Raw genomic sequence first — 23,281 nt, 5'->3', positions numbered from 1 at the left:
CGAATTTGTCATTGTACTGTAATGTTGTTGTGTTTTTCATTAAGAATAATAGGCTAATGAATTCACCATTCAAGCAATTTGCCCCCGAATTGGTGCCAATTTGAAAGCGAAACTAAAATGCGCACGGCCGCACGGGCATTCATAACGGTGTGTGTCCACGGGTGCGGAGTGAGCAGAACAGAGCGAGCGTTTTCAGTTCATTCCTATACACAGGAATTAATTGAACCATTATGAATACCTGTGCGGAGGTGCGCATTTTAATTTTGCTTTCAAATTAGCGATTTAAAATCCCCTGCTTATTACTGGTGTTGTCACACGTCGATTAACCGGTGGGAAAATATCCTCACCGTCACATGCCTACAGATATTTAGGAAACATGCTGAGTTAACATTATCATTTCTCTGAAAAACACTTCTACAGTCAGGTATTTTACTTTGAAATGTGCGTTCCGTGTTGGAATGTCTTTTCTTGTTTTGGTCTGTGTGATCTCGCCCACTGCCAGTTCACCCAATAGTATTTCGACACCCCGGGATGCCAGTTGGCAGGAAACACAGCGTATTGCAGCCAGCAAACAAACTGGGTCAGAGATTGCAGATTCTACCCAACCTAAAAAGCCTCGGTATTCATCTAAAAATCTCTATGTACGAGAGCATATTAAAATGCGGATAAATCAACTCATCAACTTACTCGTGAGTCTCCTCGACTTTCATTGTCAATTGCGCTTGTTCCTGTTGCGTGTCCTCAAACTGAGCATCGAGTCTGAGGAGAAGGGGGCGGGGAAACAACGATCTCCGATATTTAGAGTTTGGATTGCAGTACCTAATTCGGCCACTAACTGTAATTCTTACAGACTGCACCTTTAAAATAGACAATTTTCAAAAGCTATTAACATTTTTGTAAATGTAATTTTTGTCATTTTTCAATTGTCATTTTTGAACACAAGTTGACACTTAATCAAAACGTTTCGAGTACTTTTTTATGGTCAAACAGCAACATTACAGACTAACTAAAGTTGAAAAAGTGAAAAAGCATAAAAGGACCCCTTAAAAGTAAATATCAAAGACGTCCATAAAACTCAAACTTATCACAGTCGACGGCGCGTTCATCAGTCAAATCTTAATTAACCGACAGGAGCTTTTACACAGACAAGCATTTGAGTCATGCCCAGACCACACTATATTCAGCTCTGATGGAAGACAAGAGACTGAATCTGAAACCTTCACATGACACCTCATTTTTCAATCTCTGTAAATTAACGAAACACCACATTAAAACACAGCACACACACACACGAGACATGCTTGTGTGCAGCACAGAGCAGTTGTTTCGCATTGTATGACATGAAAGACAACTACAGTAGTTGCCCAGTCCGGTTCACACAGCAGGGGTTTGTAGAGAATGCTTTTGTGAGTATGAGTTCAGTGACAGAATGCGGTTGTCACTCCTGTAAATAACTAAACTGTGCGTGAATGCAACCATAAGGAGAAGACTCAAATACAATACTCACAACCATATTCTATTGCTGTCTGAACATAGTATCTGTAAAAAAAATATATTTCAGTGCATTACTATTAGGAAGAGCACAGAAAATCCTGTTTTCTATGCGTAATCAATTTGGTTCCTCTATTAAGGTCTCATCAGTTCAGACTGGTAAAGAACAGAACAAACTCTTTAAATGTTGACCTCAGACAGCTGGTGTGCACCTGAGCCTGAGGCACTCACCATATCCCTACACACACACACACACACACACGTCCACATCTAGACTGGAGTTTAAAACAGGCTAAAAGGCTAAACAGTGAGACAGGTTGAGGGAGACAGTGTGTGTACCTGATGTATTGTCAGACTGGAGCTCTGCCTGCCTGTTTGACTCCACATTGGCTGTGATGGTCACACAAACACACACACACACGAGATGAAAATGACACAAAAAAAGCAGAATATGCACACAAACACAAAAAAGCTGGATGAAAACACACAAATAACAAACTAAATATAATAAAGTAACAAATAATGAAATATAATATATGAGAAAAAACAAACATCACCGCAATCACACATAGCACCTCTCCACACACTAACAGGCTGACACACACGTCAGGTTGGTACACATATTGGTAACATTTTAAAATAAGCTCCCATTAGTTAATGCATTAAAGGGTTAGTTCACCCTAAAATGTGTTGTTCTAATGCAATATTTCCTTCTTTCTTTTTCGAACTACAAAAAAAAAAAAAAAAAAAAAAAATTCCCACTTGTGCTCGTTCATATAAATGGCAGTTAATAATAACCAGCATCAAGTTTAAAAAAAAAAAAAATTACATGCAAAAGTATTACAGATTTGTCCCATTCGACACATGTCGTATATTCCAGGTGTTCTGGGGGTGAATGATAGGGTTTGATGAAAAACAAACTTAAATTGAATGTATTTAACAAAACTCCTGATCTTGGCTGTTGGTCTTCTGTGCACGACTGCACATTCATTTAATGAGACTATTAGAGCTGCAGTTCTTACTCACCCAGAAAAAGCACACAAGTTGTTAAGAAATCAAGACGAATAAAAACGCGACTGAAATACAATCCATGTACTACTATCTTCTCTGAGGTGGATACATCTGTCGTGTTTGTCGCAGCAAGAAGTAATCGTGTTCACAATTGTCATTCTGACTGTCATCTGACAACCGTTGTTCGAGTGAAGGCAGTACAGATACTTTTGTGATTTCTAAGCATTGTATTTTACGTCGCATTTTAATTAATCTTTATTTGCAAGTTGGGTGTGAATTGTGGTACTAATAGAGTCTCATGAACGTGCACAGAAGACCAACGGCCAAGGTCAGGATTTTCTTTTAAAAAATACATCAAATTTTCCACCAAACACTTGGAATATATGACATGTCAAATGATACCATTCTGTGATAATTTGGCATCTTTTTTCCCCCTCCCATTATATGGACAACCGCGTGAACTATTCCTATTCCTATTTTACAGTGAACTATTCCTTTAACTTACAATAACTAACAATGGGCAATATATTTGTTACTGTATTTAGTAATCTTTCTTAACATTAGTTAATAAAAATACAACTGTTCATTGTTAGGTCATGTTAGTTCAGGTCTATTAAAAAATATTAACAGACCATATTAACTTTTGATTTTAATAATATATAAGTAAATGTTAAAATTAACATGAGCTAAGATAATTAAATGCTTTAGAAGTAGTTTTCATTGTTAGTTCATGTTAACTAATGTAGTTAACTAATGTTTACAAATGGAAACTTGTTGTAAAATGTTACCAATCAATTATTCATTGGATTTTCATGTGCCGATTTTTTAAAACTGGAACTGCATCATTCACATCTCATTTCCTGTTCGTGTGTGGATGATGTTCCTCTGAGCTCTTACTCACAGCTCTCTGGCTGTGCTGTTTCCACGGTGAAGTTACCGTGGTTACCAGCCTCAGTCTGAGTTTGGTGGACGGTCAGGGTAGGGGGATCAGAATCTGTGACCTTTACAACCTCTGACCCCTCGGACCCTGCTGCCTTGAGAGCAGCTGACAAGGGAGGAAATCTTATTATCAACTGGAGCACCCAGAGATAATAAAAAAAATAAAAAAACATGGAACCAAAAACAGTGCATGTCTGAACATAATTTTTTTTAAACTCTAACATAAAAATATAAAAAAATGCCACTAAACTTCTGACAAAAGCTGTATGTAAAATACCTATTGTGGACTTTTCTTACAGATGTGACGGGACACCACATCACCAAACACCTCTGGCAGGGGCAGAAAACTCACCTGGAGTGATTTCAGGTGGCCGCTTGGGTTTGACGATGAGTTTGGCTCCGCCCCCAAACACGGCTGCCCACATGCGGTTATTGAGGGGGTGAGCGGCCAGCCGGAAGAGCTCGTTTCCAGAGTGTGTGCCGAGACCATGGATCAGCAGACTGAGATACACGGCCACCACAGCCTCACATAACATGACGTTCAGATGCACGTAATCATCACCCTGAGCACACGCCAACAGACTGATCAGAGACGACACACCTGGGAAAGAGAAAACATACACATTGAGTGTCTATTCACCCATCCATCCATCCATCCATCCATCCATCTATCTATCTATCTATCTATCTATCTATCTATCTATCTATCTATCTATCTATCTATCTATCTATCTATCTATCTATCTATCTATCTCTTCCATCCATCCATCCATCCAACCTCTCTTCCATCCATCATCCATGTTTTATCCAACCACTCACTCTCACTCTCTCTCTCTCTCTCTCTCTCTCTCTCTCTCTCTCTCTCTCTCTCTCTCTCTCTCTCTCTCTCTCTCTCTCTCTCTCTCTCTCTCTCTCTCTCTCTCTCTCTCTATATATATATATATATATATATATATATATATATATATATATATATATATATAATCTATCTGCTTACCCATCTAATATCTCCATCTTACCATTCATTTATCCATTATGTATCTGACTATCCATTTTTCCATCTATACACTTATTTATTATTATACTTTAACGTCCATAACGTGAAACAGGATATTTAGTGGTTAAAAATATCCTATAATAATAAAAAAACAAAAAATAAACATTTTGATTTAATCAAAAGGTGGGCATTGTCTACCAACATAGAATCAGATCTGGATAAGAGTTTGCATTGTGCCAATATTATTGGTTAATATTATTTTTACCACCCGTTTGAACACCAGGGACTTTATTAAGAAAGTAAATAATAGGGTAAGTATCTTTACAGATGTTACTTTCCTCTCCACATAGAATGACTCATCACTAGATAAGGATTCTATTTCTCCATATGTGTTCCATGCAGTGTGATCTGATGTTTGTTACCTGGCCACTGTGCAGGGGCAGAGGTGGGTGTTGCATGTTCCTCGATGCTCTCGGTGCGAAGTCTACGCCTGTCGCTCAGTAACAGCCCCTGATACACCATCCCAGTATACTGATTGGCCTCCGCCTGGCTGCTGTATACACACACATCAGCAGAAGGGCATAAGTCAGTAACAGTGTGTGTAAGAGTTAACAGAATGGAACGCTGTTTATAGTAGTCAGACAATCAAAGCTGGTACAACATCTTCACAAGCGTTTTAAGGTGAATAACCAGTGAGTTTATCAGTAGTGTGTTTGTACCTGTAGCTGTGGCTGTCACACAGTGATTGGTAGATACAAGCTGATAGAGAAGCAGCGAGAGTGTGTAAAGCATTCACCTGAAATACACATGCACATATTAGTAGAAGCACACAAAGATTACGTCTACATTTATCCGGATACATATGAAAAATGCGTTTTAGTTTTAAAACGCTCTCAGTGTACACTAGCATTTTTCCAAAAGTAACTTGTCCACACTGAAACGTGAAATTAAAGCTCGCTGAGATGATACAGAGAGACCATACGTAATAAGTTTCTCACGCTATTCAATATCCCAGAATCCTATTTACTTGTGCGTCCTAGTCACTCAACTGGTTTAAAAAGCAAACGGCCTGTTTTTCCGCAGGACAGCAATTGCAAGGAAATTTTCTGTCGTAATTATTTGTGCCATTGCTAAATTGCTATTGTTCACTTGTCCTCAATAATGATTGAAAGTTAACCTATATTAGTTAGGCTAGTTGTTCTTCCTGTGGTATATTTTTTTAAACCATTCCATGTGTAATTTGTCTTTAGGCTGCTGATTTTGTTCATGGTATTCAGATGCAAATATATGTTTAGACAAAAAGACAGAATAACTAAATGTTTAATTTTTCTTTACCTTATTGGAATCGAAACTGAAAATCAAAAAGAATTGGAATCAATAAGCAGAATCAGAATCGCTAAAATTCAAATAATACCCAATCTTGCATAGCAGGCGAATGCTGGTAAATCCATAGATATCTATGGTTACAATATGCGTCACATGACAAAGACATGTTTTCAAATACCTCTGTTTTCACAGTCCACACTACAATGCAAAAACGGCATTTTCAAATTGTGTCCACTTGAAAGAGCGTCTTTAAAAAGCTGTTTTTGCAGGATTTAAACGCGGTCTCAGAGTGGACGGAAGGCCAAAACAGAGAGAGAAAAAAAAATATTTTCAAATGTATCCGGATTCATGTAGATGTAGTAACAGTCTTCATACAGTTTATAATCTGTGTGTTTTTGTGTGTGTCTCACCCGGTCGTCCATTATGTCTGGGTGTGGCGGAGCCTCCATCTGGACAACGGTGTAGAGGATGTCATGTATGTGGTTTCCGAGATGCAGGACTGGGTTGGCGATGACGGTTTTGGTGGGGGCGATGCTGGCCGACAGCAGGGGCAGAGTGGTGGGGAGGGGGAGTGGCGACTGAAGCTGCTTCACTGTCATTTCCTGAGGATACACAACCAGCCAGTTATATGGGAACACACTCAATCAACCAACCAGTTGCATTAGAGCACAATATAAATCAATCAACATGTTGAGAATGCAAGGACACACTTGTTGCGATTCCTGCAGCAGGAAGAGCAGTTCCATTCTGACAGACGTCACTCCTCCACCCTTGGCCCCATGCAGACTGCAGTAACTGAGGAAGACTCTGAGCAGAGCCTGATTCTTCCTCAGCCAGGCTTTCCTCCGCTCTGCATGCAGCTGCTTGGCTTGCAGACGCCGTCGCTCCATCTGGTGACGTTCATATGCGCCTGCTTCACCACGGATTAGTGAGTCTTCCAGGTCAAGAGATCCATCTCCACCCCATTTCTCCAGCTGACCTCCAGACGCTTTCCCCTCAACCTGACATATAAGAATATCGAAAAACAAATAAGACCAATCTATTGAATACATTTAATAATATTTTGCTGGAAATATACAATTAATCAACATCAAGAATTTTGATGTACTTCTAAGCAATTCAGTTTCATAAACACTGTCAATACACTTGCTTCGTGTTCACCTGCATATTTTAATTGCTTCTTGAAGTTAACCTTCAGAAGATCATTTTAACCTCATGATTCAGTTGTTTTGAACTGCTTGTTTCAAAGAATCACTCACAATATGATTCATCATTTGGGTTATCAGTGCACAGACTTCTTACTTTGGTATTTTATATTCTTTAAAATGTAAAGATGCATGCATTTAAACATTGCTGATTTTTACTTTATATTGTTACTTTAAACATAAATCAATTAATAAATTATTATTCCTTGTGTTCATTTACTGAAAATAAATTAATGTGGAAATTATTATATTGTGTAATTTTTTTTAAAAGCCAATAAAAAACCTGATGAAACAGAAGTAGCGACTGATCTTTCCTTCCATATTGTGAATTACATCCAAGTGTAATAAATTATCGGATTTTTTTTTTAAGATGGTGACATGGTTATATGCATCAGTTGTTGATTGGATTTTGAGGTGTAGGCGTTGCACCCAAAGGTAATGGCAGATGAACGCAAGCTTTTAGGGGAGGGGTTTAAATGGACTAAGTTATTGGTGAAATCCTGTATAGTACGTCACCATTTTTGAAGGAAAGTCTAGTTATGACATTGATTAAACATTAGACACAGAAAAAAAAGAAAGGAAACATATGGATGGATAAATTGTTCACAATAAGATCTATAACATGCATTTAGAAAAAAGAAGATATATTTTCATTATAATAAATGTTTATAATAAATATAAGTACTAAAAATTAAGATATACTGTACACTGAATACTGTCAAAGAGCTGAATAGTATTGAGATTGACCACTCTCACGTTCACCACATGCATTGGATTTTGTGAAGTGAAGAACCATTGTATTCAATTATCAGGTTCAGAGACAATCTCAATATTGCTCAATCTCAATGTTGTTCATCTTTAGATTTTTGGTTCATCAAAATCCCAGTAAAGGTTTAATCTGAGATTAAAATCTTGCAAAGAGATGACGAGCACCAACCTTATAGTTGCAGATGTGGTGCACGGCCTCAATCTCTTTCTCAAGCCAGTTGTAGAGCTGAAAACGCAGTTTGCCACCATCCACCTCGTATCCTGTCGCCAGTGTCCGCAGCTCTGTCATGAGAATCTTCAAACAGGCTCGGAACTTGAGCTGTTCGGCGATCACGTCCACCTCCGACTCGGCCTTTGAGTCTTCACGCTGCAGGGCTGCTGATTTGGATGGCTTTTTGGCCTCTTCATCTTCCACTTCATCTGCCTTTTTCATGGTCAACCCACCGTCTTCATCCTCATCTTCCTCCTTATTATCTTCCCAGTCCAACTGTAGACTCTCATCCTCCATTTTAACCAATGGTTGACTCCAGTCCAGCCCGGAGTCGGCTCCCCAGGCCTGGCTGGGGATGGCAGGAGCTCCCCAGTCAAGTTCTAAAGCCTTTCCTCCATTCTCCTGTGGTTGGGCGGCATTGATGTTGGCCACAGATGAGCCCTTACTCAGAGAAGATGGTTTCTTAGTGACTTTGGGGATTTTGGATAAGACCTCAAGTGCCAGGAGAGGGCAGCCCACCTTAAAGTGAGCATTAGCGGTGGTGAAGAAGAGCTTTCGCTCTATCAAATTGATTTCGTCTGCACTGTTGCGTTCTGATGTTAGACCAACTGCAGTCACAAACCCCTCAGGTTTGGCGAAGTGTCGGCGAATGATCAGAGGGTGTGCGCGCAAGTAGTTATAGAAACTAAATACGACAGGATTGCACGATTTCACCAGCACATCTGAAAGAAAGAGAAATGATCAAAACTTCTACATGCTTTCTGTCATCTGATTGACAATTTATTCTTTTTTTTTATTTATACTTTTATTCATTTATATTTTTTTTTTAAGAAATCTTTGATTTTTAAGAAGTAAACATAATATTGAATTGTATCCATACATCACCTGTATAAAATCATGTTAAAATGAGAGTATCAAATATGATACAAGGCTTTTGAGGAATTTTTATTTGTACATCTTTCAATCATCATTGTATTGCGTTGCATTATATGTTTTTTACCCCACAATACATACTACAGAGCTTTGATCATAAAACTAATGAGTTTAGATAGAGTGAAAACTTATTTATATGCATTTTATGTAAAAAGTCCACTATACTGTTATAAAGATCTGATTGATTTACATTAATACCTATTAGAATTATATTATATTTTTTTGCCTAAATAAATATTTGCAATTGCACCAAACTGCATATTTATGCTCAGTTTGGTGTTTTTTTCCTCCTTGAGTATGAGCTCCATATTCTCATGTATTGCACTATATGAGCCGTAAAAGCCTGATATATCAAATACAGTACTCAACAAAAAACAAATATCCAAACCTTTTCTCTTTTTGTCTGGATCGATAATCTGTTACATTTTCCAGACCATTATTTCATATGTCAGGCTTTACAGGGACTCACCAGGGTTCTCATTATCCTCTTTATGAATTTGTTCCAGCAGTGTGTCCAGGGCTCTGGTGTAGTCCTTCATGATCCAGTACGCAATGCTCCTCAGGAATGGGTCAGGGTGCAGTTTGGTACAGGAGAACCCGCTTCCATCTCTGTTGCAGCCGAGGACCTTCTCGTACAGGATACCCTGACAGGTGGAGGAACTCTCGTAATCAGCCTCGTAAAGACGAGAAACAATCATCGCAAGTTGGATGTCCTCCATTTTCTCCAGACAAACCTACCAGAGAGACGGATCAACTTGTCAACAACATGTCTCAATCATGTTTCATTTAAAAATCAAAAGTTTGGTGAAAGACAATGGTTACTTTTAAGATTTTTTGGTTCCCAATTCATGTAAAGCGACTTTAACTAGTACTATGTACTAACATTCCAATTTATCATTTGATACAACGCACTTATTGCGTACATACATGTTTTCTCATTGCACTTATATTTAAAAATACAGCTGTTACATCTGTAATTACATCTATATATTAAATTTTGACCTTTTTCTTACACCCTAACCCACCCTTAAACCCAACCCTAACTTAACCCATCTCCAACCTCAATAGCAGCAAAAGGCTTTTACAGTGCACCAAACAATGAATTATTTTTATTATAAATAGTACATAGTAGTTAAAGACCCCTAATATAAAGTGTGACCATTGTGACACTTCATTCACATCGTTATTGCATTGTGACATTATTTTAATCCTAATTAAGCATATTCTGACCTAAAATTCTCACTGCAATGTACAAAAAAAAGACAAATAATTAAATATTATTTAAAAGGGTAAACCATTTATACACTATTGTTGTATTTGTAATGCCTTTAAAACATGCTGATTAAAAAATGTCATTGTAATTTTATATTAAAACAACATCTAAAGAGAATCACAATAAAATAATAATAAAAATAAAAATAACAACAATTTCTTTAAAACTCAGATGTAAAATGTCCGGACACATTACAATATGGGAATTTGGTGGGTAAACGTGCTTAACTGTCATGAAAATAATTACTTGCACTATTTCCTATTTTAAAATGGTAACAAAATATGACCCAGACATATTGATTAAGGAACATTAGTGATTTTACAGACCATTTTTCATTAATCTTTTCAAAACATTAAGTGTTTTAAAAACAAAAGCAAAGCTAATTTATATTCCTAATATAACTCCACATGTCCCATTTTTACAACCTATGCAATATTTCATGAGTGGTGCTATCATTGTTTTGACTGTTTTCTGTCAGACATCCAGCCCAAGGTAAACTAAAGTTGTCATGTGTCCATCAAGGGAGTTTATCAGTGATGTTTAGACTAAACCAAACCACTCAGGGCTGTTATATCACACTCCACTCTTCACAGACGACCACACACTCTATGATGTCGCAAAACCAAAACAAAAGCAGCAGACTCCAACACACGGTTTCTACATTCTCCTAGGAGTGCATTTCGGCGCGATTAAGATAGGATGGTGCAGACCTCAATGGCGTCTTTCAGTGAGCCAGCGAGCAGGAAAAACGCAGCCGACTGCTCAAAGCGCTGTTTTCCCAGGAGAGAAAAGGCATTCTTTAAAGCTGCCTTCCTCCAGCGGTCCTCCCTGAAGTTATGGCTGAAAAACTGGGTCATCTTCTCATCGTGTTGAGACCTACACAGAAATCAATATATAAAAAAAACAAGCGGAAATTTCACAGCTGCTTCAAGCTGCATGCGGCTCTTTGCTTCAAGAGAATAACAATGCATATGAGATGCATTAGTAAGTGAGTTTAAAATACCTGAAGAGACCCCAGAGAACGGCCTTCTTCTTCATGGCCAGATAGAAGAGAGCTGCATCTAGCGGATCATTATTCCTCTGAAATGCTGCTTTGGCTACCTAATGCAAAGTGAAGAGGGAGAGATTTTTTTTTTAAATCATATTTATAAACTGTTATAAATACCAATGCCATATATTAGAGATGTCAATTTATACAAAATCCCATGATCAATTGTCATTTAAATTAACGATCAATTAATCAGTTAATCGTTAGCTTTAATACTGCAATAAGCGTCGAATGCAGTGGCATATAGCCAATAGCATGACAGGGTGTGCAAATGCTGCTCAAAACGCCACAGTCCTCACCAAATAAAGGAGAAGGTTGTTTAGTCTAAGTAAAGGGCTTGTTGGATTATAAAATAAGTCGATGTGATTGATCATTTAATTAAATTACTTATTTAATAATCAAATATAACGACTAATACAACAGACAGTAGAGTGTTGGCGCTTGCAACGCCAAGTTCATGGGTTCAAGTCCCAGGGAAAGCAAGAACTGATAAGAATGTAAATGTGTACTTTGAAATGCAATGTAAGTCGCTTTGGAAAAAAGCGTCTGCCAAATGCATGAATGTAAATTAAATGAAAATCAAATAAACTGCAAAAATGACTTAAAGCAAAGTGACAAAATTAAACAACTGAAATTTCAACTGAACTGAGCTAAAATGATTTGAACTGAAGTGAAAACATTTAATTGCACTATTATCAACTAAATTGAATTTAACTGAATTAAAGAGAACTGCAATTTCCAAAGAACTGAAATTAACTAATGAACTGCAATTAGATTAACCAAATTGCAGTGAAATTTTATTGAACTGAATTAAATTGAAGTACAATAAAATTAAACTGAACTGAAATTTCAAAAGAACAAAGAAAATTAACTAACTAAAGTGAAGCTAAAATAATTTGAAATGAAGTGAAAAACTGAACAGATATTGAAATGGAATCAAATTTGAACTGAACTTAAATGAAATTAGCTGAACTGAATGCAAGCAAAATTTATATTGAATTAGAACAGAATGCAATTTAATGGAGAGTAAAAAATGTTTAAAAAAAAAATTGCGGTAATGTAGTTCTCCTGTAGAAAATGCTACTGTCTCCCCTATCTGGCACATCCATTTCATGTCTTGATTTTGAAGACATCAAAAATGTGTACTGCTGGGGGGCTTTCAGGAAGAGGATTGAGAATAACTGGTTTATATAGAAATGTTGATTCAGAAACATCTTTTGTGTAAATAATGTTGTGTATGCGCAAGTGTGTTTGTGTGGTCTCACCTTCTCCACCATCCGCCTCAGCGTGTTAATGTTTCTGACCCACCATCCGACGCCCACCGCCCTGAGCTCAGACCACTGTGGATCTCCTCTCTGCATGGCAGGAATCATGTTCAACATCTCCTCCTCAGCTTCGGAGTGGAACGCCCACGCAAAGTGACAAGTGGACACTCCTGGACGCACAAACACAGTATAAAAAGCCTATTCACCCAAGAACAAAACAAAGATATACATCAGGCTCCTTTACAACAGGTGAATGCTGAATGCAGCACTCAGGACAAGCAACCAAGTTAAAACTAATCTAAATTTATCAGCATGACTCGGAATTTGAAAACTGTTCTACAATAGAAAACCATAAGTAGTAGTTTTTTCGGCTGTCAAGTTAAATCTTTAACATATGAGATTAAATAAAAATCTTTCTTTTCAACCATTTCATTCTCCACGTTCTCCTGATTTCTAAATATTGAAATATCTTAAAACAGTGAATATCAACCTTTTTGACTTCAAAGCCATTGTTGCATTCAAATATTGTTGTGGACAATCTAATATTTTAGATAGCAGCACATTACAGAAATAATTAAAAAAGAAAGGATTTTGAGGTAAAGTCTGCAAAATATTTTAAGCGTGAGACAGGTAAGCAATGTTGCAAGAAGAACCCAGTCCAATGTTTTTTTTATTCATATATGCGTAGATATAACAAGTGGGGGCTCTTTTGAACCTGGGACTTCTCACATATAAATTAAATATAGTTTCAAAAGATTATTTGCTCCACATCGATCTTCAGTGAGAGGTCCATTTTCCTTTACTGGTGTCAGTTAAATAACAGTGTTAAACATTGTTCAACAGTTACTGAACGGAATCAACATTGAACTGACTTGAGCTGAGTAAGGACACTATTGGCTCCTGTAGACCTGCTTTATAGCTCAATTAAATTTGTTTCATAATTAATGAACATAGATTGGCACAGGTATTGAAATTAATTGCACTAAATTGAGTTGAATTTTACAACATTAAAATGTTGTGTATTACACAACATTTTGTGTATTCTTGTGAATCTGCTTTGAAACAATCTGTATGTATGAAGCACTATATCAATGTGACTTGACTGCCTTCGCTAGAAAAGCTTTAGTGCCACCTTATCTGAGGAAACCACTTACCATTGCATGTGCAAATGCGAGTGTGATGTGTGTGTATATGTTTATGTAGGTGAGTGTGTGTTACCCTGATGCAGTAGCTGTATCCTGTAGAGAGGAGGCAGGGAGTTCAGCAGACAGGTATGTAATCTCATGGCCAACAGGTAACGTAGACCACATTCATCTAGAGCTTCTCCACCTGCAGAAACACACATTTACTAAACCAGAACCCTAAGAAACCTGGTTGCATTTTTAACTTCTGATTCCTTTTCTGCAAGGCAATTCCACTGCTTTGGAGGTACAGTCAAACCTTCTGTTTTGAAAGTGTGCCATGTGATCATCACTCTCAGTCATATAGGTCTGTCATCAAAGAATGTTAATTAAGTTCAGAGCACACACAATCCTGAATATATTCCAGACTTTGATCTGAATCACTTCATGATGACTTTGATCACACCTGATCCAATTAAACATTTAACAGCAGAAAAAAATCCAGCACATCAACACTCAGAGACTAGGCCTAATTAAAAACGCTTCCTCTGGGGGGAAATTGAGGCTTGAACTTTGTAGTTCATCAGCAACCCAATTTTATGTGAATTAAAACTAAACTATAAACACACACTTGTATGATTTATCCTACTGTCCCTGAACCTTTCTCCTTGCATTTTGGCTCTAGCAAGCACTGGAACACTGTGTTAAGGTTTAGTACTAAAGAGACTAAATAAAAAAAGATCTGAGCTATAGGTAACATGGATAAAGCCTGATAGGTTCAATGTTGACAATAAATAATATCATCAAGGTTTTTATAAAAAAGTTTTATTATGATTCTCTTCATGTTCTTGGTAAACCCCACTGACATTAGACAGTTAGCCAACACAAGAAGTATATCACATTCACAAGATACTCATGTACATTATTAGAGACAAATGTTTTAATCTGACTGAAAGGATTGTTAGTTTATTCATTTAATATTTAAATGTATTTACTTGAACATTTGAATATGGCAATATAACATATTGATCTTAAACACAGTTTCTATTTTAAACTTTATGTTCTTTGATATTTGAGGCTTATACTGCCAGTCAAAGGACAAAGATGCTAATAGGCTGCCAGCTGGTGTATTGGCTAAATCTTCCAGCAGAGGGTGACAATGGAACTAAGACCTTAGGACATAATGCTACTGTATGTATAAATTGTGTCTTTGATACTACAGTCACCACTGTTGTGTACCTTAAAATATATTATAACTTTTTAAAACTGCCAAAAAACATGAGTTTAAGTGTCACAGCACTTTTATACAACTAAAAAGTGGAAAGATAGCTGCCAAATGGCTATATCTTTAGTTGTGTATCTGATAAATCTGCCAATCATGGGTTATTGAAAGAAGTTACGACTAAGTTACCCACAAGGATTGGATTCATAATGTATGGCTTCTGATGTGCTTTGTTCACGTCATGCTACAATTACCATAATAGAGTGATGCAGGGATATTTTTTTCTTGCCGTTAATTGTCGTTAACTGCTGTCGTTAATTCTAGGGACGAGGCTTCTAAATCGTGAATTTTTAGGGGCGTGATATTTAAATGACAATTGTTTTCAGCCGCCACATTTATCAACGTTCGATGGGATTGGCAGCATACGAATGTTTCATAAATCACACGTGAACCCTGTCGTAGGATGATTTCTGGGCTTGTTTCTACATTAGATTGATAAATGAGGCCCACTTTTACTGTTTCAAAATTCATAAAAGTTGTCTTCAAGGTGTGTGAAGATTATCATGATTAAAAAAACACGTGAATCATAAACTTTTGTTGGTCACAGAGCTTATATCCTGCAATAATCCAAAAGCCAATGGAAAAATCCTATTAGGATTTTGTTGAGGGAACCAGGGTGATGCTAACTTCCATGTTGGCCAATAATACCCACTACAAAATGACAGTTAATTGTAGTTAGTTACGAGAAAACGTGAATAGCTCAAGAGTAGAATCTGCAGGTTGATATCTTGGAAATCAAGTGGACATCCTGACATTATTTACTGTTTGGCAAAGTTTAGCTTCAAATCTAATCAAACACACCTGAAAAATCAAACCAAAGTCCTCAGGGTTACTAGAATATTACAGGTGTATGTGTTTGATCAGGATTGGAGCCAAACTCTGCAGGGCAGTGCTGTTTCCCACCCCTGCTGTAGTGTTTAAAAGTAAAGCTTTTAAAATTTAATTTTCACAAACAAGTATAAAGTAAGCCAATCGCAAGTTGATTCCCTTGAAAAGTGTAAACACTACGGTTCTGTGGAACTAGCAAAACAATGGTTTGTTCGAGCATCCAGTAAAGCCCCCCAAAAAAGCAACACTGGCTCAACCAATGACTCTGAGATGGGATTCGTTTGATTGGCCAATAAGAGATGTGGGGACTGTTTGGGAAACCTGTGGACCAGTAATTTTTTTCTCAATTTAGGTGACACTTGCGGCACAGAAATTACAATCTTTAGTTTTGAAGTTGGTAAGAAAAGTAAACTCACCAGCGTACTGCTTATCCGTGGGTCCTGCAACTTCAGCACTAGTGGTCGCCACAGTATCGGCAAGAGCCACAAGGAACATCTGCTCGAGGCGTGTGAGTCCTGGCAGGCTGGAGTGCATAAGATGTGAAGACAGCACCTGTGCGTGTTCAGGGCCAAAGTATGTGGGTCCGTACTGTGAAAGGTTAATAACACGAGACTTCTTCTCCGTTTTCTCTGCAGCAAAGCTCACAAAATCATCGGTGGTGACAGCCGGCACCTGAAACAAATCCGAATACTGATCCTCTGACTGTTTCTGCATCTCATGTTCTGCCCCTTTTCCCACTTCCTCTCCTGCCTTATAAGATGTGTCCTGGTCTGCGGACAGCAGGGCATACAGCGGAAGCGGGGGGATGGAGTTGATTTCAGTGTAATCTCGGCCACTGTCTCGGCCAGCAACGATAATGTCTTTCGCTGTGCTACCCGTCACACTGATGGTTCGAGATAAGTGCCTCCTTGCACCACCTTCACCTGCCTCTACATCCCTCACCACTGCAACTTCTCCAGCAATGCACTTGACTAGGTGCGCCAAGATAGCCTTGGCTCGACGTACCCTTCCAAGGTCCATAAGCTCTAGCAGCTGGGATGGATGGTATTGCGGGAGAGTGGGCGACAATGCATGGGCTGCCTCAAACAAGCCGCCATCTTGAATTACCGCTGGGGGGCGGAAAGCATCGTCGATTCCCGCACTGCCCTCGAAGACACTCTTAGATCGCGCTCTGCCCTCATTTGAAACGGATATAGTGCGACCTCCAACACCCTCTGGGGATAAGATGCTGTTGTCCTCCCAGTCGCACGGTTTCTCATCCTGCCTCCACTGCGCGTAAACCTGCATCTCACAGTCCATGCCCACCACCAGGATGCCATCACGCACCCAGGATAGGGACACTGGCAGGGATGGGGTGCCATCCACGGAAGAGACAACGTTTACAGATCTCAGCAGCACCCAACGAGAGCGAATTCCTTGTTTTATGCTCCCCCCTAGAGGCAGAGTGACTGCCATGCCATCCTTCACTCTTGTCTGCTCGGTGACAACCCCTGAGATACGACCATACATAAGGATGTTGGATCCTACCCCAACAGTCAGGATGTGGGACCCATCTTCTTTAGACAGCCAGTCCAGATGCACAAAGTGCTTGATATTGGGGCTGTCTTTGGTTACAAACAGATCCGACTTGCTATAGACAACCAAATTGCTATCAACACTAACACGTGGATCTAGGGTTTTCACGGGTTTGCTAAAATCATCAAGGTGAATCGTCTGTTCTAGGACCCACTCCGAGCCGCCCGTTGACTCACACTCATAGATTGAGACAAGCATGGAGAAGTCCTGAGACACATCACCTTCACTGCCAGGCAAAATCTGTTTGAACGACACTGCAAGTCTTCCTGTGTAGGAGCAACTTACAGCGACAGGTCGGCCCGCAACACACACAGAGCTGTCGTTGTCATCTTCCTCTTTCAAGAGGCTCCAGTGCTCCCACCGATATGAATGTGTGTCTTCGGGGCGTGGTGCTGATAAGTCCATGTCTACCCTACAGTGCCAGAACCTGACACGTCCATCAGAACAGGTGGTCACAATCAGGTATGGAGCCAAACAAACAGGGTAGATAGATGAGGAGCTCAAGTGGCCTTTGAAAAGAACAACAAGCACAGCAAAAATGTGAATAAAGCACAGTAAACAAAGTTGAATCAACTTCCATAATTCAGTGCAAATGTCCATTTCAAGGATTCCATTTTATGTTAATGGAAGTCCCAAAGTGCAATTTTGCATGGAAAGTATGTTGTTTTACATTAAATATTTTAAATGATTGATCGGAACTGAAAATTAACTCTCGAGTGGTTCCAACACATATACATTGGATATCAAAATGTTGCACCCCTAAATAAATTAATAATACTATATATATATATTTTTCAAAGATTGAATATTCTTACTTGAGATGAAAACATAGTGACAGAAAATATTTTATTCTACACAAGGGTACTTATTCACTTTATCCCGATAACCCCCCTATTACCATATATCTCTGAATAGAACATTTATACAATGGCATCAATAAACCTGACCCAATTCTAGGCTGTAACAATGTATACATGAATATATGATCATACCAGCAGAGGGTGTAGCTCTGATAAGCTCCACCCCTGATGGCAGGTCTAGCCGCTGACTGTAGACTAGTTTAGAGCTCAGGATGAGTTTGCTGGCTGACTGCAAGTTGGCGGAAGAGGAGGACCGGGGCAGCGGACTATGACCCGGAGTGATATCAGGAGAGGAGTCAGCATTGCTCTGACTCAAAGGAACTGTCAGCTGGTTTTGGAAAACGTGGTCATTTACTGGCTCTTCTGTAAGGACACACACACACACACAAAAAGTAAAATGTCACAATCAATAATAACACCAATTTTCAAAACACATGATATATAGAATGCATTTCAGATAAGAGTGAAAAGTGAAAATTAGAGACAGACAGATAAACAGAAAGCTATTTATACAGTACAATACACAGTACAGATGTACATTATTGATGTCCAATGGGTAAACTAAGGTATCATTTCACTGTAAACAATTTCCATCTCCGAAAAGGAAATTAGTCATTAGAGGAAGCATGAGTTCTCCATTCATGAGACTCCCTTCACAGTTTCCCCTCATAAGCTGTCTGCTCACAGCTGTGTCATCATTTCATAAATAACCTACACCATACGCACCCACACAAGCTTGCACCGAGCGCAGATGAAGATGCCACATCTGTAACACTGAGTTCCGATTTGCATCCTTCTCGATCACCACCAGGAAGAACTTCTCTGAGAAAGGAGGGGGCTGGTACTCTAGAACAAAGATAACCCAAATGAAATGTTCTGTAAAAATGAGACTTCAAAAGCTAAAGAAGGATTTTTGTACCTTCTGCAGAGGGAAAGCTAGTAATGTTGAAATCTGGAAAGTTTTCATGTGGTTTGTATCCTAAAATAAAATCCTCATGGAATACGTGGAGCAGCTGAGTGTTTGAGCCACACTAGGAAACAGCATAAACACAACATGTCATTTTCGAATGGTAACAAATTAGTCACACAATGTCAATCTTACAAACAGAAACTTGCGTATGCACACACAAACAGATGTAGACCCCACCTGGTTGGTAATGACATCCAGCTCGATGATGCATCCGGGTCGGGCAGTGGACTGCTGACTCACAATGTTGAACACTTCACCCACCAGTTTCTAAACACAAAACCAACCATCAAAAATAACAATCAGATCAACTCAAATTACATTTATTATGCATTACTTGGCAGATAAGCACATTATTTTGATACAATCTTGTCTTAGAAGCTCTTACAGAGGTCTCTGGGTCAGAGAGTTCATCCAGTAGTTTGCGGGCATCCACCACAGCCTGATACAGACGCAGGTTTTTACCATCAGACGCCACAAAGCACGCACTTGCTGAGTTACAGTACGTACCTGGCGTAAACACAAAAAAATTGTATTAAGCCCAACAGAGCAGCAATGCAATAAATAACAACTATTTAAATGATTGAAATGGCAATACTAGACAGTTATGGGGCAGTTGCTAGAGCACTGCTAGGTAGTGTTTTGGGTGGTTGTTGGGTCTTTTGCTAGGCAGTTTTTAAGGAGTTCTGGGTGGTTGCTAGGGCATTGCTAGACAGTTAATGGGTGTTCGCTATGACATTGCTAGGTAGTTTCTATGGTGCTCTGGGTGGTTGCTAGGCAGTTTCTGGGCGGATGATGGGGCATTGCCAGGTAGTTTCTAGGGTGTTGCAATAGTGGCTAGGGCATTTCTACACAGTTTCTGGTGGTTGCTAGGATGTTGCCATGGTGATTTGTGTGGTGGCTAAGGTAGGCAGTGTCTAGGGTGTTCTGGGTAGTTGTTAGGGTGGTTCATAAGGTACTATGTATAGTTATAAGGGAATTGCTTGTGTGGTTATTTGGGTGCTACTAAGCAGTTACGAGAGTGTTCTGGATGGTTGCAAGGACATTATAAAGGTATTCTGCTTTATAATTTGTCAGACGAAAATGTATTCCTCTGATCATTTACAAAAGTAATACCATGCCTGTGATAAAAACAATTACAACTTTAGGGAACATTAATGCCCATAGCACTGTGCAGATACAGATCAAAGTTTAGGGGTTTGTTTAAAACAGTCTCTAGTAATCACTCCCTATAAGCAATATTAATGTATACCAAACAAAACTTTGATTTGAGTTTTGGAGGTTGGTATAAAAGCAGCTGTAGTGTTACACTCACCGAGCACTGAGCTAGGGATAAGTGTTGGCAGCCAGGCCACATTGGAGAATGCGGATGTGTGGAGAGAGTTGATTCGTGCGAGCTCGGACACACCCCCAGTGCAGGACAGTGGGCCAATGTGATCGACTCTCCAGAGGATCAGCTCACTATAGATCGCGTTCGGGTCGTGGAATGTACGTGTGGCTGCATTTCGCAGTTGTTTACGAGGAACGCCTCTCATTGGCCTGGTGGGTTGTAGAGCCACGTCCCCAATCTGATCTCCATCAATACTTCCAGAGGACGGAGTTAACAGTGCATTGTGATGTGACGATGTTAACAGCAAAGGAAGGACCGTGTGACAAGCCAAATCATTGAGATGGAAACGGTGTCCGCAGTAACGGAACTTGTGTGAAACTGTGAGGACGTTTGAAAAGGCAGACTTCTCTGCAAAGGTCACAGCCCATTGGTTGAGTGAGCCATCTACGTGTTTGGACACCATCATGACGGCAGGGCCGATGACAGCAGCAAGAGAGTGCCCGAGACCACCTAGACCCGCAGACGCAGAGGCGCTCTGAGGAACCCGCCGGTCACTTCGCTTCTCCTCCAGAGCACTGCAGCTCTCTTGGTCCATAAATGTACATGCGTACATCATGATGTTCTTACTGAGGGAGTTAGCATCGCCCGTGGGGAACGCCACTGGGATACGAGAGGAGAACGACACCTGAAAGAGAAAATTAATAGATTTTATTTAGTTTATCAGGGTAATTATTAGTGGTTGGCCAATATGAGTTTTTTAATGGCTGTTACCAACATCTAGTAAGTATAGGGTCGCTGATATTTATGAACGAATACTTATTGACACCATACCTCATACTAATTGAAAATCTTTTTTTTTTTATTCATTGACAAGGTATGAAGATTTATAGTGGGAAAAATATATATATACTTTGGATAAGCACATATCTGAATATCTGATATAATATATGAATTAATTATAACCAGGGTTTGAAATTAAAACCCGCCCACCCGCCAAAATGCGGGTAAAAATTTTCTTTTGGGCGGGTAACACTGTCAAATCACTAGCCAATTTGGCGTGTTACTATGTTTACTTGCTTTGCTGGGGAAGTCATCATGATATATTAAATACAGCGTATTACGCAGAATCTGCGCATTTCTGGCTTACTTGAACACACACGTCACTAAGCAACAAATAACGCAGCGCTTGTTCACTTTCATTGAAGTAATAGCGAATATATATAATATAAATATATATATATATATATATATATATATAAAAGCTGTAACGTATTTAATTTCTTCTTCTTTTTTTTGGCTTGTAGAAGTTCTGAATGGCCGGTAACTTAAAAATTTAGTAGCCAAATTGGACAGTGGGTGAATAAGTTAATTTCAAACCCTGATTATAACCAATAATACATACGGGTGGCTGTTTGCTAATGAGCTCATGGTCTAGATGACATAACTAGTGATGCACCAACATTTTTGGAGGGCTGAAATCATTGACAGAAACAGTGACATTTAATTATTAATTAATTATTAATACTTAAATTATTAAATTATTTAAATTTAATACTGTGAAGCTGCTTTGATACAATCTGTATTGTGAAAAGCGCTATACAAATATTCTTGACTTGACTTGACTTAATTAACACTTTTCCAATGGCACGTTTTGACTGTCAGTGTCTATTTCGTTCATTTCGATGAAACGAGATCTTTTAGTTTATGCTGTGCTCGGTTTATACGTGAACAAAACGTCATTAAAGATTATTTCTAGCACACCTACCATCCGATAAACACAATAAGGTTTGTACCCTATTATTAAACAAATACATGAATATGAAAAAGTCTGAGCATTCAAAATTCTGTCGAAATTAATAACAATAAATGTTGTCTTGACACTCTTTAATGTGGCGTGAAAGAATGCTGTTGCTGCTTCAGTTCAAGCAGCAGCGCAGAGCACACGTGAACCGATCATCTCTTCCGCTATCACTAGTTATAGCACAAAATGAAGTGTAGTTAGCCTATATTTAAAAAACAATTATATTGCTTTACTTTAAGTGACAGTTTTTATTTAAGTGTTGATTATTAAATAAATGTCATTAATTAAATGTATTATGAAATAAACATTTTAGTAAAAATGTAAACTTTAATTTCAGTTTTGATAAAAAACAAACATATTTTGTTGCATCACTAGTCATAACCATGAGTGTCTTACCTGAACCTGTCTGAAGATGCCAGGTATGAACTCATCCAGGTACTTGACGTGCCAGACGAGGAAGGATCCGTCGTGTGGGTGAATGGTGAAGAGCATGTCTGGACTCTTGTTCCACTCTAGAATGAGAGTCTCGAGCTTCCGTTCCAGCAAAACGGAGGGCAGAGGAACACTGCTGCTTGAACCTGGAGAAGAGGCCTTGGTGCTTCCCTCCTGATCTCCCTCCTCATGTTCTGACGAACCCTTATCAGACATCTCATCCAGATCTAACAAAAACACAAAGATCACATAATACAATCTAAATATGCAATAGTAACTAAGCTATGGTTAAAAACCCCATGAATTTAGCCGACGTCTGTTATCTTAAGGCTAATCTATATGCTAAAAGGTTTATTCATAAGACAGTACCGAAGTCAAACTTGGGAGCTCCCTCCTGCTCGAAGTCCTCAGTGGCTTGTTCCAGGTGCTGCTCGGAGAATTTGCGCAGCTGCTGCATGAAAAGGTCCATGGAGGTGGTGAAGCTCAGATCTTTATTATTCAGCCAGTGAACCACAAACCCTCCGCTGACATCGTCGGAGAACAGGCCCGATCCAGCCAGCGCTGCAGGGATATCTAATGACAGAGAAAAAGATCAGCTGCTCTCCATGTGCATGTATT

At 39.0% G+C, this 23,281-nt stretch overlaps 1 protein-coding gene across 7 annotated transcripts in view; it reads right to left on the bottom strand.

Annotated features, from left to right (window-relative positions):
• The window catches only part of dmxl2 (Dmx-like 2), a 68,126-nt gene that overhangs the window by 18,858 nt on the left and 25,987 nt on the right, over window positions 1-23,281 (bottom strand). For 4 of the 7 annotated variants that reach the window (XM_082182823.1, XM_082182826.1, XM_082182824.1 and 1 more), the window contains exons 10-29: window positions 23,033-23,236; window positions 22,628-22,890; window positions 20,416-21,115; window positions 19,489-19,610; window positions 19,281-19,370; window positions 19,053-19,164; window positions 18,860-18,979; window positions 18,266-18,496; window positions 16,115-17,782; window positions 13,686-13,796; window positions 12,468-12,637; window positions 11,158-11,255; window positions 10,865-11,030; window positions 9,351-9,615; window positions 7,907-8,670; window positions 6,475-6,765; window positions 6,175-6,366; window positions 5,158-5,234; window positions 4,861-4,991; window positions 3,794-4,042 (exon numbers count right to left, since the gene is read on the bottom strand). In XM_082182823.1, the coding sequence (XP_082038949.1) occupies window positions 3,794-4,042; window positions 4,861-4,991; window positions 5,158-5,234; window positions 6,175-6,366; window positions 6,475-6,765; window positions 7,907-8,670; window positions 9,351-9,615; window positions 10,865-11,030; window positions 11,158-11,255; window positions 12,468-12,637; window positions 13,686-13,796; window positions 16,115-17,782; window positions 18,266-18,496; window positions 18,860-18,979; window positions 19,053-19,164; window positions 19,281-19,370; window positions 19,489-19,610; window positions 20,416-21,115; window positions 22,628-22,890; window positions 23,033-23,236 (6,024 nt within the window). Of the gene's footprint in view, window positions 1-1,830; window positions 1,882-3,793; window positions 4,043-4,860; window positions 4,992-5,157; window positions 5,235-6,174; window positions 6,367-6,474; window positions 6,766-7,906; window positions 8,671-9,350; window positions 9,616-10,864; window positions 11,031-11,157; window positions 11,256-12,467; window positions 12,638-13,685; window positions 13,797-16,114; window positions 17,783-18,265; window positions 18,497-18,859; window positions 18,980-19,052; window positions 19,165-19,280; window positions 19,371-19,488; window positions 19,611-20,415; window positions 21,116-22,627; window positions 22,891-23,032; window positions 23,237-23,281 lie in introns of all 7 variants that reach the window. The other 3 variants (XM_082182821.1, XM_082182825.1, XM_082182822.1) reach the window with 1 other exon arrangement.

The sequence above is a fragment of the Leuciscus leuciscus genome (genome assembly GCF_965113295.1).
Source record: "Leuciscus leuciscus genome assembly, chromosome: 10".
NCBI lineage: Eukaryota > Metazoa > Chordata > Actinopteri > Cypriniformes > Leuciscidae > Leuciscus > Leuciscus leuciscus.
This window is presented reverse-complemented; position numbering and strand designations above follow the sequence as displayed.